The 18,318-nt window shown below is 41.7% G+C and overlaps 1 protein-coding gene across 18 annotated transcripts in view; it reads right to left on the reverse strand.

The window, feature by feature from the left end:
• PKP4 (plakophilin 4) overlaps window positions 1–18,318 on the reverse strand; it is a 272,470-nt gene that overhangs the window by 25,804 nt on the left and 228,348 nt on the right. For 12 of the 18 annotated variants that reach the window (XM_066278740.1, XM_066278737.1, XM_066278743.1 and 9 more), the window contains 3 exons: window positions 17,972–18,104; window positions 16,641–16,854; window positions 7–190 (listed from right to left, as the gene is read on the reverse strand). In XM_066278740.1, coding sequence (XP_066134837.1) covers window positions 7–190; window positions 16,641–16,854; window positions 17,972–18,104 — 531 coding nt within the window. The remainder of the gene's footprint in view (window positions 1–6; window positions 191–16,640; window positions 16,855–17,971; window positions 18,105–18,318) is intronic. The other 6 variants (XM_066278742.1, XM_066278741.1, XM_066278745.1 and 3 more) reach the window with 1 other exon arrangement.

The following is an 18,318-nucleotide window of genomic DNA, read 5'->3' on the forward strand; positions in this document are numbered from 1 at the left end:
ATTCACCTCAGGCAACCTGTCGTATTACGCAGAACGAGTGAAGTCTGAAATTTAATTTTATGATCATCATCAAAAGAAGAGTTATTCCATCCGGAATGTGGAACAATCACAGTGTTTGTTAAGGTCGAGAGAGCATCTCGTATGATTGTCATCTTGACAGCATCACATGAGGATAAATTCCAAAGAACTCCTGAAAATGAGATTTTAAAAACCAAATCATCCAAGATCCTGCAGTTTCAGTAATGAAATCAACACAGTGGTCCTAATTGATGTCTACTCTGTTCCAAACCTATTCTATTGCAAGCAGGCTGGGACGGACCTCTGGTAAATGCTGAGTGAACATAGGTGAGCTTCCGGCAGTATGACAAAGTCCCAATAGCCCCGCTCTTAAGTTTCAGAGCCTCGGTATCTATCAGGCAAGGCAATGGTGCCTTTTACAATGCAGGGAGCGTGAGGGTGCAATCCAACCACAGGCCATCAATATAATGCATCTATGATTATTGTGAGATTGTCACTCATTGTGTTATACTTTACATTCAGTGTTCTATGAGACAATTTTTAGAACTTAGAACTTGGAAAAAATTTCTCTTTCTCAAAAAACTGACATGCCTTTGTGCATCATGCTTTCTCTTGGGAAGCTCAGGCTGAGTGCTCGCAGTAACTTGACGGGCACAGAGGGGGTTACATTAGCTTCACCTTTATCTAGATAAGGTTTAGCTATTTCTATTTCCACTTTGTTACCATGTGTTTTAGAAGTGCATGTTATTGCCACTCCTTCTGGATATAAGCAACACTCACACTAAGTTAAGTCACGCGTACTGTAACTGGTAACAAGATCGCTTGGACAGAAGACCTGAAATGCAACTTAGTCAAGTGCTATTAAAATTCTCAGCATATTAGATTGTCTCCATTTCTGTGTCAGCTATGAGGTGGGTTATATTATCGTCATAGCACACATATTTTCTAATAATTACTGTTTTAGAAATAAGGGCAAATTCAACATTATACCTACTCTAATGTCATTTTCACATCAATGCACTTTCCGAAGTAAGAGGGAAGGAGGTGGAAGAGAGATGTTGCAGTTTCTCTGCGGCTGAGGTCTCAGAGCGCTGCGCGCCTACCGCATCCTTGGCAGGCTGCTCAAGTCTGTAGAGTGCTCTGGGAACCACCAACACACAGAACGGTTTTGGCGCTGGAGGGGAAGAAGTCGGAACATGGGCCCGTGTCGCGGGAGCAGGCAGGCTGGTGAACAGGACTGAGCGAGAGTGCTGGGCCAGAGTCAAGGCGGGTCTGGCGACCCAGGAGCCGGCCTGCAAACTGCTCAGCCTTCGCCGAGCCTGGAGAAAGTCCCGGGCCTTGTCTGAGTGAGTGGTTAGGAGAGCTGACAGGAGCTTTCACTCTTTGAAGAAAGGAAGAGGTAAAAGCTGAGGCCTAGAACAGAGGCAGTGAAGCAACACGGACGGCACACTGAGAGGGCCATCCCTTGCCCGAAGCCCTGCCCGACCCGTCCATGTGTGGGAGGGGAGAATGGTTGCTACTGGAGGCTGATGCGTGGCCTCTATCCTGGGAAAGTTCTGGGTCCTGCGTTCTGCTCCATGCTCGGCTGTCCCTCTCCCCCTTCATGTGGCTTTGACTGGGGCACGCTGATGACTGGGATTCCCTTGCTCCCCAGGACTTTCACCTCGCTCCGCTCCTACCCTCTGGGGGCAGACAGCCCACCACAACCACAGCCTTTCAGGTCTGCTGCCTCAGCAGCAGCCCGTTTAGTCAGGCCTAACAGGGAGGGAGATATAGACAGTTCAAAATCAGGGAAAGGAAAGCCCTTGCTTTGTCTCTGAAAGCTTATTCTTTCTACCACAACAGGTTGTTGTCTATATAATTAACTGTGGCACACAACAGGTAGTCCTACAGGTGTTTATGAAACAAACCAATTCCACAGGCAGATCTACTCCATGAATTCTGAGAAAACTGGCTATATGATAAAAACGGTTTTACTCTGTGCTCCTGGGTTCTGGGGTTTTTGCCTGACTCTTAGGGGTGGCCATGTGAGGAATGGGGAAGAACTGGCAGCAGGCTCCCACCCAGTCCACCCAGAGTGGCTCCATACTTATCTATCCTCAACAAGGGGCTTCATCATGTGTTTCTGTTTAAAAAACGGTTTCATGTCCCAAAGACTTTTGAGAAAGCACTTAGTAGAAAAGTATTAGTGGACCAATGACCACAGAAGGGACTTGGGAGCTAAGGCTGAGTCTCTGCAGGTCTATCCCGAGCCAAACACCAGGAGATGGGAGATAAGACAGAAGGGAGACTGGGATGAGGCCCAGACGGGTGCCACGGACGGGGCTTGGACCTGTTCTACGAGGCCAACCATACTCATCCCGGGTGCTGCTGGGCCTGCTGTGGCGTGAGCCGGCCACAGGGCAGCACAGGCCCTGCGCCCACTGTGGGGGAGGCTCACCTCATCACACTCCCTGCTGACAATTTACAACGTGTGGGCCCTAATGCCACTGGAACAAGTTATCTCTCTGTCAAAGCTTTTCAAATTCTTCACTCCTCAAAAGCTCGTAAGGAAGGGGAGAGATGCGTTTTCTAGTATTTCACAGAATAAATTCATTCCAGCAAAGTTACCAGTAAGACAAGGTTTATGGAAAGTAAAGCCTATCATAATATAGGCCATGGGTAAAAAATTAAATACCTCTCTACAGAAAATTTAACGGTGTGAGTCACAAACTTCAGGAATGACCTGTGGAAATGCAAGGGTGGGCAAAAGCAGGTTTACCATTCTGAGTATGTGAAACAGAATTTATTTTTGTTTTATTATTTATTCATTGTAATAGTTATAACCTGCATTTGTTTTTTCCATAAGAACAACTATAAAAGTACTTTTACGCACTCCTGTATATATCATCTACTGTTTGCTATTAGCCTTTACCTCTACGTGGGACTGAACAGCATAAATGTCCATAAATCAATATAAACAGTGAAATGGTCATTTACCGTGGTTTTACTCTGTTCCAGGAATTGTGTGTTTTACGAATAATGCCTTAAAGAACCAAGTTGCACAAACTGACTTCCCACTTATTTTGTAAGCTTAAAATTTTATATGATTTTTTTAATGGCTGAAGAACATTTGTCTTTCTAAATTTAATTTTAATTTACATTTTATTAGGCAAATATATTGAGGAACAAAATTATATCATCTTTTTATATGTCCTGTTATACATATGCAGGGAACATGATAGGTACTCAAAAATATTTATTGATTGATCTACCTTAATAGCTTTTATTTGCTTTGGATTTCCTTTTTATTTCCTTGACTGTCAGACTTAGTTTGTAGGTATTGTCTCCCTTTCATGCCTTTTCTGAAAACTCAGTATTCAGGAGTGTCTTTAAGGTCTATAACTATAGGGTGAGGGTCAAAGCAATGTTCTGGATCTTTAAGGGAATTTGCCAGCATAGTTTTGCCTGCCTTGCACATGAAGGTCAAACAGGCGGTTGCTGGAACTACCAGCCCTAGCTACGGGGATAGAAGAATCCCATTGCTGCTCTGTCTCCTAGAATGAACATGCCAGAATCCCCATTTCACCAACCGCAAACAGAAAGAACCAGTGTTGTCCAATTACAAATGTTAAATTGTTAAAAATATGTGACCCTTCAGTAGATAAGCTGACTATGCTACCTTTCCATACACTGAGCTGACTCACTGGTCATAAAACTAGTCTTATAGAAATTCAGACTTTGATTTCTGCAACTTCAAAAAATGTTCAAAATTATTCTTGACCAGAAAAAGGAGGGGGGATTCTATTCTTACTAAGTTGGTGGCATTTAAGGGATCCCCACACAGGCAGCTTTATCATCTGCACTGTAAATTATATCATCTCACTAATCCTGCACTTAACGGTGTGACGCAAAGAGCTACAACATTTGGTGTGGATTTAACTGGCAATTTCAAACATCAAAGCAAGTCTCAAGGTATTGGCTTTTCTTTCCCACTTTTTATTTAAAAAATAAGGTTATGGAAAACCAAAACAACCTGTTCTGATCAACCAATATTGAATGAAGAAGGTTCAATTAAATTTAAAAGGCTTAGCTATAGAATGATTAATTTGGCTTTTCTACGCAAAGTAAAAAGCACTACTCTTAAGGCCAGCTAATAATACCTGTGTGCACTCCACCTCACCAAGGTAATAATAAAACAATGTTATCTTCACTCAGTCTGTCCAGGGCTTCATTTAATGGGTCAGGGAGACCACTGCTAGAGCAGCAGGTAATGAATAGAAAATACACTCACTCCCAGGCACAGCAAGACTGATGAGGAAATGCAGAGCTCTGGGAGCAGCAGTTTCCATCAACATGATAAACTTCCAGGTCCAACATCCCAATGCACAATTTGCTTAAAAAATATTAAGCAGCATACTGCACTATTTCCTGGTTCTCAAAGAGAAACTTAAAAATAAACTATAATTTGGTTTAGAAAGCCCGAGGTTTTTATTTAATTTAAAGCAATCAGCTATTTGTTGTGAGGACTAAAAATATATACATATAAACTTATTTAGAAAATATTAGGGAATTTCTTAATGTTGCTTATTCTCTACAGCAGGAAAAAGTACACACAATTTTAAGCAATAGTCACAATGAACTACTGCCGTGAGAGATGAAAGTTCCCTTTCCCCACAAAGGATGAATAAAGTAATATACCATTTCCCATAAATCCCATGCGGCAGAATTTTCAAAGAGCTCACATTTATTTATTTTTTATTTTTTTTAATAATAAATTTTTATTAATGGTAATGGGATGACATTAATAAATCAGGGTACATATATTCAAAGAAAACATGTCTAGGTTATTTTGTCATTAAATTATGTTGCAAACCCCTCGCCCAAAGTCAGATTGTCCTCCGCCACCCTCTATCTAGTTCTCTGTGCCCCTCCCCCTCCCCCTAACTCTCTCCCTCCCTCCCTCCCATGGCCTCCCTCCCCCCACCCTTGGTAACCACCACACTCTTGTCCATGTCTCTTAGTCTCATTTTTATGTTCCACCAATGTATGGAATCATGTAGTTCTTGTTTTTTTCTGATTTACTTATTTCACTCCTTATAATGTTATCAAGATCCCACCATTTTGCTGTAAATGATCTGATGTCATCATTTCTTATGGCTGAGTAGTATTCCATAGTGTATATGTGCCACATCTTCTTTATCCAGTCTTCTATTGAAGGGCTTTTTGGTGGTTTCCATGTCTTGGCCACTGTGAACAGTGCTGCAATGAACATGGGGCTACATGTGTCTTCACGTATCAATGTTTCTGAGGTTTTGGGGTATATACCCAGTAGAGGGATTGCTGGGTCATAAGGTAGTTCTATTTGCAGTTTTTTGAGGAACCACCATACTTTCCTCCATAATGGTTGTACTACTTTACAGTCCCACCAACAGTGAATGAGGGTTCCTTTTTCTCCACAGCCTCTCCAACATTTGCTATTACCCGTCTTGTTGATAATAGCTAATCTAACAGGAGTGAGGTGGTATCTCATTGTAGTTTTGATTTGCATTTCTCTAATAACTAATGAAGCTGAGCATCTTTTCATATATCTGTTGGCCATTTGTATCTCTTCCTGGGAGAAGTGTCTGTTCATGTCCTCTTCCCATTTTTTAATTGGATTGTTTGTTTGTTTGTTGTTGAGTTTTATGAATTCTTTGTAAATTTTGGATATTAGGCCCTTATCAGAGCTGTTGTTTGAAAATATCATTTCCCATTTAGTTGGCTGTCTGTTTATTTTTATATCAGTTTCTCTTGCTGAGCAAAAACTTTTTATTCTGATGTAGTCCCATTCATTTATCTTTGCCTTCACTTCTCTTGCCATTGGAGTCAAGTTCATAAAATGTCAAAGAGCTCACATTTAAAACTAGCTTTCTAGCTTATTCTAATGGCCAACTGATAATTTTATAGTCAAATTAGAGACTGATTTTACTGATTAATTAAAATAAGAGCACTATTTTAAAAAATGACTTTTTAAAGAACTTTAAAAACCAAACAAAGAACATTTGGAAAAATGGAATTTCTCTGGTAGGACACTTATATACACTCGAAACAATTGCTTCTCTTTTTAATATAAAAGAAATAAAAAACCGTTATTTTTTACATAGCATTACATTTATTCTGTTCCCTAATTTCTGCAAAAAAACCCACAAAAAGCCCATAAGTGTTTATGAACATTAAAAGAGAAAAAACAAAAAACCAAAAGTCCCAGTGAACTTCAAATATCATCTGTGGACATGCTCCTGTGTTTTTTCACGTTGCTCTCATTCTGTCTGTTCTTGACATTACTGTTTTTTTTATTTTTTCTTAAGTGAGAAGCAGGGAGGCAAACTGACAGCCTGCCTGCATGCACCCTGACCGGTTTCCACCAGCGAACCAAATCAACCCCCCCCCCCCCGAAGATGCTCTGCCCATCAGTGGCCATTGCTCTGTTGCTTGGCAACCGAGCTATTTTTAGTGTCTGAGGCAAGGCCATGGAGCCATCGTCAGCACCTGGGGCCAACTTGCTTCAACCGAGTCATAGCTGTGGAAGGAAGAGAGAGATATAGATAGAGAGAAGGGGGAGGGGGGAGAAAGTAGATGGTCGCTTCTCTTGTGTGCCCTGAATGGGAATCAAATTCAGGATGTCCATACGCCGAGTCGATGCTCTACCACTGAGCCAACCAGCCAGGGTCTGACATTCCTGTTTTAGCCATGCTCATTCACATGATGTCTATGAGGTAAGTTAAACTACCCATGCCTTTGGGGTGTGGAGAGCATTTAGTCAAAGAATAGACAGATAGGCCTTGCCCCCATTGTTCCTGCCACAGAGTGAGTGTCATAACAAATCACTATCATAACTCTACTTCAGCTCTCTCGGGTCAGGAACACTTCCTGGTCAATGCTTTCACCCCTCCTGGCATTGTGCATTTATGGACTCTATGGAACAGAATGGTGTTGTGCATACCCACCAAGCATTCTTGACTTAAGTAGGTAGAAATAATAGACTACTATTTAAAATATAAAACATCAAGCCTGCAGATTGCACCCAAGGGTCAGAGTATGTGCCTCATAAACTCAGCCAAGCAAGACTGTAAGCCTCTGAATCTAGGGCCCTGCCTGATCCTAGCACCTGCCTCCAATGTATTCCCTACAAGTCTCTGGCTGAAACACTCTGGATCTAGCAAAAACACTTCTCCATTTCTTCTCAGAAGCTCTCGTCTAATTCCAATATGATTTTTATTAACTTCTGTGATGATTTTGTTGGAAAAAGTAAAAATGTCAAGATGCTGTGGTTACTACATCCTGTCACAATATGGTCATCTGCATCCCCGTCCATTAAAGCCATGCACCTCATGCCTTATTAACGTTACTTCTGCCCCAGCATAGTGCGGGTGTGTCTTGTGCTGTAGAGTAGCTGCCAGCCACATGTAGCTACTGAAACTTGAACTGTGGCTAGTCCAAACTAAGATGTGCTGTAAGTATAAAATGCACACTAAATTATGAAGACCTGGTACAAAAAAATGACTGTAGAACATCTCATTAATAATTGTTATACTGCTTATAAAGTAGTAATGTAGAACTGTTGGGTTAAAAAGAAACTAAATTATTAAAAAAAAATACCACCTGTTTCTTTTTCCTTTTCAATGTGGCTACTAGGAAGTCAGCAGTATGTCTCCTGCATTATGTATCATAATTCTACTAGAAGGTGCTGGTAAAGACGCTGTCCATTCCCTGCTGGACTGACCTAAGGCAGAGATGCTGTGGGCCCTGGGGAGGCCCTGCCCCGGCTGCAACACGGGCAGCGGGAACAAAGCACCGAGCACAGCAAGGGCAACTGCACAACTCTCATCGTTATGCCAGGCACTCCGCACCTGTCCTGAGAAATGCCAACAGCGGGGGCTGTTCCTCACCAGGGAAGCTGGTACCGGACGGGGTGATTTGCCTGGGGCCACACAGCTAGAAGGCACGTGCATCTGACTTGAGCCTACTCTTATTTACCCCCGCCCCCAGTACCATGCTGCCTCTCCCAGGATGTTTCCCTTAGTGAAGGAACTGGCTACGCTGGACAGCAGGGGACGCAGCAAGCAGACCTGTCCTGGCACAAGCAGAAGGAAGCCATGAGCCTTGCCTGTAAGCCAGGACCAGGCCTGCACGTTTCATGGCCGAGGGCCACGGCATTAGTTGTAGGACTACAGGCCACATCTGGGCTGGAGTGTGAGGGCAGAGGCCAGGGAGCAGCAGGGAGAACCTTCCAGGTGGGTCAGCCCTAGGGGAGGGGCAGGAATGGGGGAACCTCAAGGCTGGGCTGGCCTAGAAGGTGAGGACAGAGGATGCAGTTTGAATGGCAGGTGGGGAAAGGTGGAGTGCAGGGACAGGTGTCATCTCAAGGACAGTGAGGCTGTGTCCCCGCAGCAGCTTGGGGGCGCGTGATCAAGACCTGAAGGAGGGACGGGGGATGGGATGGCAAAGAAAGAAGGTGGAGTACTTGTGACGAGAACTGGGGCCTGATGCAACTGAGGTGGTGGCTCAGACGAGCCAGTCTGGCGTGTGTGCGAATCTGCTGTTGCAAGAGAAGCAGGCAATGGGGGGGGGGCAGGGGTGATGAGAGGAGTGCACTAGAATGCTGCCATTGTGGCTTCAGGCAAACCACCCAAGCTTTCCACCAGTACTGGGTGCTGTGAACAAATGGAACCGAAATGGAACTGAAATAATGGAAAAGCAACTACTATGAGAGTGGGACAAAAGCACTGTGGTCAGGGACAGAAAGGCCTAGCTTTGGATAAATTCTGAGGAAAATAAGTCATGGAGGTATATAACCACTCCCAGGATTCCCAAGAGGCTACCACCTCAGCAAAGCTCCAGAGACTCACACAGTGACCCTCAGAACCGTGGAGCGTGCAGGCCTGGTTCCAGGGTACAGCTCCCTTCTTCCCGCCCCTGCTGCTGTGTCTTCTGCTGCCTGGTGTAGCCAGCTTCCTAGGAGGCAGATAGTCGGGCCCAGTGAGCCTTGCCTTGTTCATTTTGTTGCTCCCAAAGGCTTCCTGCACACAGCTAACCTGTACCCACATCAGGCATGGGAAAGCTAAGTCACCCCCACTATGCTAGCTCCGATTTCAGAAGAGGTAGGGAGTGAGTCCTCAGGTGATGAGAGGGAAGCAAGCTTCCGGAGCTGGCTGCGTGGAACTGAAGACCCGTGCTGGCCACGACGTGGCACATGGTGTGGCCCCGGCCTATGCACTCCATTTGAAGGGGATTATTCCTGCTGTTTAAATTTTTCCCTAGCTAAAGCACATAAGTAATAGATCTTTTGAGTCTTTAAAGAACAGAAGGGTTAGCCTGTGTTTCTGTGATTTTTCAGGTACAGAGATGGATCACAGCATCTTTGAAAAGATCTGTCCATTTCTAGAGATCCCTTTAGACTCACATTTGCATTCCAACACATTCTGTTTTATTCTAGGTAACAACTTCATGGGTAGGTGGAGAGCATTGACGATGTAATAGCCCTGCATACCCTAGAAGGGCATTTCCACTGAAAACAAATCAGCTTACAATCCAGAAATGCTGACTGAACCTGCCCGTAAGAGATGTGAAGGTGGCAGAGGTGGCAGAGGGCCGCGACCAGCGCAGTTGTTCTTCAGGTTACACAGAGTCGATCCTTTTCACTGTCCCGGGGATTTACCGCGACGAAGCCACTGAAGTTGTACGTGCCATGGCTCACTTTCACCTGTTCCAGGAATGCGCTTATTTATTTGTAATTGCACTAAACTTCCAACCTAGTTATTTGGTACCTGCAGAATCTTAAAGACAAAAGTGCCTCCAGTAGCAAGCCTTGGGAAATTAGACTAAGAGGCTGCAAAGAACTTGAGGGACCTGAATTAGAATCTCCTGGACATCTTTATTTCTTCTTCAGATTTTTGTCAGGTATCCCCATCTTTCTCGCATTTACCGGCTTTCTCGTTTACTGAGAAAGTGCATCATTAGGGACTATTCTTGTGCTGGGAAACCCTACTCTGACTGATGGCTGACCACTGAGTTCTGTAGGGGACCTGGAGTCTCCCCACTTAACTGCCTCAATTTGCTCAGCACTCAGAAGCCTACACACAAACAGAGGGTCATACTCCACTTAAAAGTTTGGATCTTTCCATAATCAGACTATAAATCTTGAAATAGTCACGACTATAAAATCACATTCCATATGTTTTCTAAGCAATCTGAAGCTTTGTGATTGTACCTGATCACTAGTTTGACATGATTGTGCTCGTCGCCAAGCTAAACAATACTTCTCTATAGACTGGGTAAAATTTAGAGTAAAGGTGATATTGTGGGGTATTTTTCCTTTTACCTTTTTGGTGGGAATTTAAGACAGGGGAAACAGCACTTAACAGTGGGCAGCTGCACCTCAGACTTCCTTCCTGGGGCCCGGGGCGGGGCTGGGGTGGTGGCACCGCAGGGAAGCGTGCCAGCTGCAGCCAGGAACCAGCCTCGGGACTCCGTCTCTTCGGACCCCAATTTCGCAGCTCAGGATTTATTCAGGGTCCTTTCCAATTCAGAGTTCTGTGACTCTGAATTGAGTTATCCCACTTATAATAAGCCATTTTTCTTATTACCAATTAAGTTTTGTCATTCTATATATTACCAATTTTATGGTTTGAAATGTTCAGTAAATAAGAGAGTATGTGTTTCTTTTGCTGTTGTATAAAGTGGACTTGGGCTGGAACTGGGAGTGGACATTGCTAACTTTGTGAAAGCTACCCATACAGCCCCACAGCTCTACCAGCCCACAGAAAGCAGGGCAGAAACTAAGAGGCCAGCTCCTTCCTGAATCAGGGAATAAATGACTGTTTTAGAGGCACATTCATTAGCTAAAGGGATATGTTCAGTAAATTATTTCCTCCTGTAAAGGCATGTAACAGTTCAAAAGGCTAAATGCACATCCACTAAGCTCTTGCTTGTTACAGAATGTCCTGCTGTCTGCTGAACTTTAGCCTGGCCCACTACCCTTCCTTAGAGCATGACTAGCATCTTCTAATTAAATTGTCTAATTAGAAATATGGAGCTAATGATTAGAAAGAAAGGGAGTATGCCTCATTTCATGGTCTGCATAGTATCTGGAATCCATTGCTGGCATCCAAAATTTCAAAATGAACACGTAGAAACATTTTACTTAGCCATATGGATGAATAATCACTTGCTAAAGTGGAAGCAATGTGAATATAGCTATCACTTAAAGTCTATTATTATTCAAGAACAAAGGCTACTTTTGGTATTTGACACTAGTGGTTAATGGAGGTAATAGATATGTGATAGTTTGGGGACATCTGGTGCATTAAAAGGTAGGCTTCCAGATTCTGTGCAATATCTTCAATTTCAATAGTTTTAAAAAATGATACTTTTAGGATGTTCAAAAACTAGAAACTCACATTTCCTAGCTTAGGAACACTAATTATCTTGAACAAATGAATTCAACAAGGACAAATGAGTTCTTTTGTTCAATCAAGAACAAATGAGTTCTTTTCTAAGTAACAAGATGTTCCTACTCTCCATCCATAGCTGTGGCCTGGCAGACATTCATCTTATAACCCGACGGGGAAAACCATACTTCATCCAGCTTTCAACTACATACAGTTTCTTAAAAAAAAAAAAAAAAAAAAAAAAAAAAAAAAAAAGCAACCCACACATATCAGCAATTACTTTAAAAAAGTTCATTGGGTTTCAATCTGGAAAATGCTCAACACAATGAAGAAAACACAGGAATCATGTTACATATTAGAGAACTATTTTAATTAACAATTAACAGCCCCAATGTCTTCCAAAAACACACTGATGAAAAATATTTTTCCTTTTATTTCTCTACATAAAAATGTGGCCAAAAATGCAGGCCCTGGGTAGTTATTAAATTTAAAGCAAAGGTAAGGTATCTTTTAAAATAATAGCTAAAATTTCTTCTAAGTACATTAAAAATGCCAAATTGAAACATAAAGGACTAAGAAAAAAGGCTTTGAATTAATAACTAGGTAGAATTAGTTGATAATAAGGATAACAGAATTCCTAGCTTCAATGGAATAGTGATTTCTTCAAACAATACAGTATTTTAAACACATCAGTTCATTGTGCTTATCCCTTCATGATCCCAAGCTGACTGTAATTTCCACTGAAGGAAGCTCAGGCCACACCTACAAAGTCTGAGCATCATGCAAGGCTGGCCAGGGCCACAGTAACAGGCAGAACGTTGAAATTTGGAAGGATGATGTTTTTTCAAAGAGGATTTTATAAGATGGGCCTCTTACAGGGAGAACTGGGTGATGTGGTCACACAGCATCCTGCGACCCATTTTGAAACAGACATACTTTAATAAGGATGGTTCAGATGGGGACATACTTTGCTATCTGGGAGAGAGATTGGAGGCTAGATTTGGGGCTAATAGGTCTTCTCTTGTGGGGCTAATTGCTTAGCAAACTTAGCTCCTGAGGGCTCATCCTTCTTGCCTTCTCAAGTCATACTGTCTTTTGTTGCTTTTGAATAACCCTGCTGCTCAGCCTTAATTCCATGAAGCAATGAGCTTCCTGTTCCTTTGGGGTCAAGCACATGATGGGCAGTGATTCTGTGAAAGCTGTATGGGGAGCTCTATGGCTAACTGGCGCAATGAATTAGGAGGTCCCCACCAACCCTGTGGTTCTGTACTTTAAAGACAGTTTATGAGTATTTGGCTTGAGGAAGAGTTAATGGAAGAGCTCAAGAATCTTTTCATGTCATGCTTTAAAACAGATCGGGATAGGTCACTCTTAAAATAGTAATGAATATTAAGGTTAGTAACACTAAATTTTGGAGCTGAGAAATGTGAATAATTTTCCTTGTCTCCATTAATCTTGGCAAATATATGTGTACATAGAACACATATTAACACAACTATGCTGAATTTATATTGTGACTTGGTAACTGTTTCATATTAGCAAGATAATGTTTACATACAAATTAAATCTGGCTGATATTTAGTCTTTCGGAACTGGAACTTCCTTTTGAAGTCCTCTGGTCCAGCTCCTTAACATATGGCAATTGAGTGTTCACACACTGACCACACCCATTCCAAAATAAAGACTACTTTTGAACAGGACATTTCATAGTAATCAGTCCACATATCAGAATTAATCATTAGGGGTAAAAGTATATAGTTATAAAGCAATTTATAATTCCCCCTACCCTACAAGTATGGCAAACAACAACAACCACAAAAACCAGAAAGACTTCTCAAAGCCTAAAAGCTACTGGCAGCTGTTTCCAAAGAAGAAATACGAAGTTGTTGCTAGTTTACACTGGAAGCGATACAATCTATGGGGGGGGGGGGGGGGGGGGAATGGCTCTTCTGGAATTAGGAAATACTAATAGTCTCCTTTCAAGGCCAGAGTCCATGTCTTAAAACATCTTGTGTTCTCAGCAGCTAGTACACAGAAATGATAAAACACAAAGAAAAGAATCTAAATTAGCACTCACATCCAGTCTCAATCAGGTGAATTAGTACATGAAAGCCCTTAGCGGTGAAGTCTGGCTCTACTTCAAATATATTTGATTTATTTTCAAATGCAAAAGACATCACCAAATCTTCATGTACTTTTCTTCCTGTTTATCACTACATCTTACAAATTCCTAGAGCTTGGCTCAAAACAGTCACTGCAACAGTTCCTCCCAAAGAAGAAAACCTCAGACACAAAACTCCACCGCACTTATTCCTCCTATGAGAAACAATGACAGAAAAAGAGAAAAGCTGCACATTAAGAATATAAGAACCAAGTCATGACTAATCTGTCCAGTTAATCAAAACAGAATCAATCTGAGTAAAGCTAGGCCTCTAACACCATGTGGTTGCTGGATCACTGCTATGCCCTGGGGAGCTCACGGGCCTCACTCTGTGCAGACTTGTGAGCTGCACAGGTAGTTACAGTGAGAAGATATCTGGACATTACACAGTAACTTCAAAGTAATGGGCATGAAACATCCAACAATGAAAGAAGGAACTCACTGCCGGCAACAGCACTGCCTTCTCTATGGCCCCCTGACAGGGAGTGCAGGGCAACTTTCTGGGTGTTATCATAAGTGATTGTGCAGACTTCAAGGATGGATATCCTTAATTCTATTTAGCTTCTTCTCATTTTCATTTTATATACATATACATACATCTGTATGCACATGTAGTAATTTAATTTTGGTATGAGAGCATGAGATGCCACAAAGTATTTTAGAAATAGGGAGTAAATACTAATAAATCAATATGTAACTTAAATGTGTTAAAACATTAATATTCAAACTATATTCTACATATATATAGAATATACATATGTCTATATTCTATATAATATACACAATGTATATATTTTGAACAGGAATGTTTTATGGGAAAGTTGATTACCTTTAACTACTAGACTCATGATGCTTTGCTACATTGCCAAGTGTCACTGAATTGTATCTGACAGAGCCTGCAGCTCTGACTTCAGAGTGGAAGCCAGGGGGAAATGGAATTACTTTTGAAAAAATAAAAGTTATTAAAATATTTATTTAAATTAAATATTTTAAGCATAAAAAACAGCACAGCAGTTATAAACTAACAACCAGGTATCACCATCCACCTTTGTTAAATATTCACACTGTCTTGTTTCAAATTACTTTCCTTTTAAAGAAACAGAGTTAGATTATAACCCTAAATCCCAGTTTTTTCACTTCCTTACCCAGGCAACCACAATCAGGAATCTATTATCATTCCAATGAAAAATTTTAACTTTATTGCATGTGCATATATAAAAAAATAATTGAAAGCCTCAATGTGCATACTTAAAAACTTCATAAAAATAGTATCATAATGCAATCGGCAAATGTTTCTGAAGATTTATTTACCTGTGTTGCTATATAGATAGCTCTAATGTACTTATTTTAACTCTTGAATATGCTTTCACTGTGTAAACATACTGCCATTTGTCTAATCCTTTCCCTACCAGTGAATACTCAGTATTTCCCCTAATGCTCTATTATAAATACTGTTGTTCATTTGCCCTCTGGTGAATCGTTCTTTCACCTTGATTGCCCTCAAGCACTCTTGAATTTACCAACAGTGTTGTGATGTCCAGTCTCTTAAGACAGATCACCTCGTTACTCCTGGTCCCTCGTGCTTCACACTAGGCCATCATGCCCTGACCATGAAATACTTCTTTAATTCTTCCCTGTTCTTCACTGTCCTCTTCTTTCTATTATTGATAGAGCTTGAGCTACTATCTTTAGACTACTGAGGTCCTCACAGGCCTCTAAGGTGCCAGGCTTACCCTTGCAATCAGTCCCCCACCTGCTGCCTGCTGGAAGAATGCACTGAAAAGCCCGAACTAGCCGCGCCCCGCCCTGTCATCACTCCCACTGCATGCGAGACAGAAGTGGACATAAGTCCTCATATAAGTTCCCACGCCAGCCTGCATTTCTCTCTGGCCTGGTCTTCCTTCAGTATCTTCTTCTGGCTGGTACTCTGATTCTATATCCATTCCATGCTGGCCCTGACCCTCTTGCGTGTGACTAGAAATATATTACATTTACCCAGCCAAAGCCTCCCCATCTTTTAGGACTTCAGTTTCACTAGGGACCTTCCCTCTTGTTCATTCTCTGTGCTCCCAAAGCAACCCTTTTCTTTTTCTCTTTTTAATTTAGAAATTAAATTTAATGGGGTGACAGAGATCAATAGGAGTACACAGGTTTCAGGTGAACGTCTCTACAGCATTTGAACTGTTGATTGTGTTGTGCGCCCATCACCCAAAGTCAAATCATTTGCTGTCACTATATATCTGGTGCTCTCCAATGCAACCTTTAATGAGTCCTGGCACTTGCCATTTTTCACTGACATTTGCAGAACCTCTCCCAAGCCTGAGTGCTACTTGAGGGCAGGGACTGAACTTTATTCACCTTTACATCCTCAGGTCCTAGGAAAGCAACTGAGATACTAATGGGCATCCAGACATGGGCTGAGCTGAAATAGAAGGCAGCCAATCTATTAAGTATATTTTCTTTTCTTTCTTTTTTTTTTTTACTGAAGAGGAGAGAGAGTGAGAGAGAGAGACAGGGACAGACAGACAGGAAGGGAGACAGATGAGAAGCATCAATTTGTAGCTGTGTCACTTTAGTTGTTCATGGATTACTTTCTCATATGTGTCTTGACCAGGGGCTCCAGTTGAGCCAGTGCTCAAGCCAGCAATCTTGGGTTCAAGCCAGATGAGCCCGCGCTCAATTTGGCAACCTTGGGGTTTTGAATCTGGGTCCTCAACATCCCAGGTCAACCCTCTACCCACTGTGCTACCGCCTGGTCAGGCAAGTATATTTTAATTTCGTAATAAAAGATAGCCAGCCTATTTAAAACAAGTAGGTTTACTATGGAATACATAATAAAAATTCAGCCCTCTATGAACAGGACATAACTGATACTAGTAGCACTGTAAGCACCTTCTGAATCATTAAATTGTACTCAGCCTTCATCACAGTTGTGAGCACCATACCATCTCCTACCTAGAACCTCCAACTCCTTCACGATGCACCATACAAAGGTATAGACTAGACATTCTCAACATTTCCTCCACGACAAGATCACATTCTTTACCCACCTGTGACAAGCTCCCTTACTTCTGCATCAATAGATTTTCTCAACAGTCTCAACAAGGCAGGTATCCCACCAACATTCTTCATTGCTATTTTATTTTCATCTGTAGACTTGCCAAAAACAAGATTTCGAAGGGCACCACAAGCATTCTTCTGAACTTCCAAAACTCTGTGGTCCAAAAGGTCAACCAGATGCTTGATTCCCCCTAACCTACATACCTAGAATGAAAAATACCAGGTACCAGGCCTAAGTGACATGTGATTCAGCAGTGATCAAACAAAAGTCTGTTATAATAAGATCACAGGAAACGGAAAACTCCAGATCATTTCAAAAGGTTACTTTTCATTCTACATAACACATCTGTTATAAATGTGAAGAACACTCTCCAAGATGAAGCTCTTTTCCTGGTTTTACGGCTTACAGAGGGAAGGGAGACCAAGGTGGATTAATGGCATGTGTAGGTAGCACAGCCCCACTCCAACCCTCTGAACACACACAGGAACGGGCCTCCACTCCAGGTGCAGTGAACAACTAATGAACAAAGCTGTGTGTGGGGTTGGAGATCACACAGGGAAGGCGTTTTGACTTTAGTCATTTGGTTTTTAGAATTATTTCTCTAAATTACTCTAAATTTTCTTCCATGTGTCAATTGATTAATATATTGTGTGACTATTCCTAGGTTTTTATTTACTGCATCCACCATTAGGTCTGTAACTGGCATGTTGTTTTCCATATTAAAATGATGAGAAACTCTTAAGTTCTATATAAAATTTCAGGGAAAAATGGCCTAAAATGTTAAAGGAAAGAATCTGTCTGTTATAGGACACCTGCCAATAACCAATGACTCACTGTGTTTCTGTAAATGCCAAAAAATTTAAAAATGTAAAATAAAATATTCCTGTATGTTCAGTATTAGTAACGGTTATAAATCCTTTGTAATTTTACTTAACTGTATGTTGGCACCAATCTTGACAAGAATCTCATAAAATATATGAGCTCACTCATTTCAAACATACTATAACTTTTATGTAATAAATTTTTGTAAAATACTTTAAAAATGTAGGTTAAATTGATTTTTGCTTCATATTTTACATTTTTATAAATAACCTAATAAGTAGACAATTAATTTGAAAATGCTAAAAGCACTCCAAGAAATACACTCATCCAGTTTTTCCTGAGAAATACTAAAATGCATGGTTAAGAAGTGAAAGAATATCTGGTATCAAAATATTCCTCTAAAAGGGCATCTGGTAACTTCCTCAGCGCACAAGCACATGCTTGCTAAAGGGAAGGCACTGCCTCTCCCGGGGCGTCCCAGGCAGCGGGCTCCTGTACCTCCATCTTCACTTTGTTGTCGCCAAAGCACAGGTGCTGCAGGTAGGCCGCGGCGTTGGCCTGAACGGAGGGGAACTGGTGCTGCAGCATGTGAATGACCTCAGGCAACTCGGGATCACGCCAGGCAAACTCCCTGTGTGAGAAAAAAGACTGCTTCAAAAAGAAAGGCCTATGTTTTAGCAATACATTGAACAAAACATTTGGCATGAGAAAAAAGCTCAGCGGCGATCCAAATTGGAAGTTACAAAAATCCTAAAATACATATGTATATAAATTATTTTTCCCCCATGAACATATGCAGAGGCCCAGATGCTTGTGGTCTTTTTTTTTCCTGAAGTGAGAAGGGG

The sequence above is a fragment of the Saccopteryx bilineata genome, chromosome 5 (genome assembly GCF_036850765.1).
Source record: "Saccopteryx bilineata isolate mSacBil1 chromosome 5, mSacBil1_pri_phased_curated, whole genome shotgun sequence".
NCBI classification, from domain to species: domain Eukaryota; kingdom Metazoa; phylum Chordata; class Mammalia; order Chiroptera; family Emballonuridae; genus Saccopteryx; species Saccopteryx bilineata.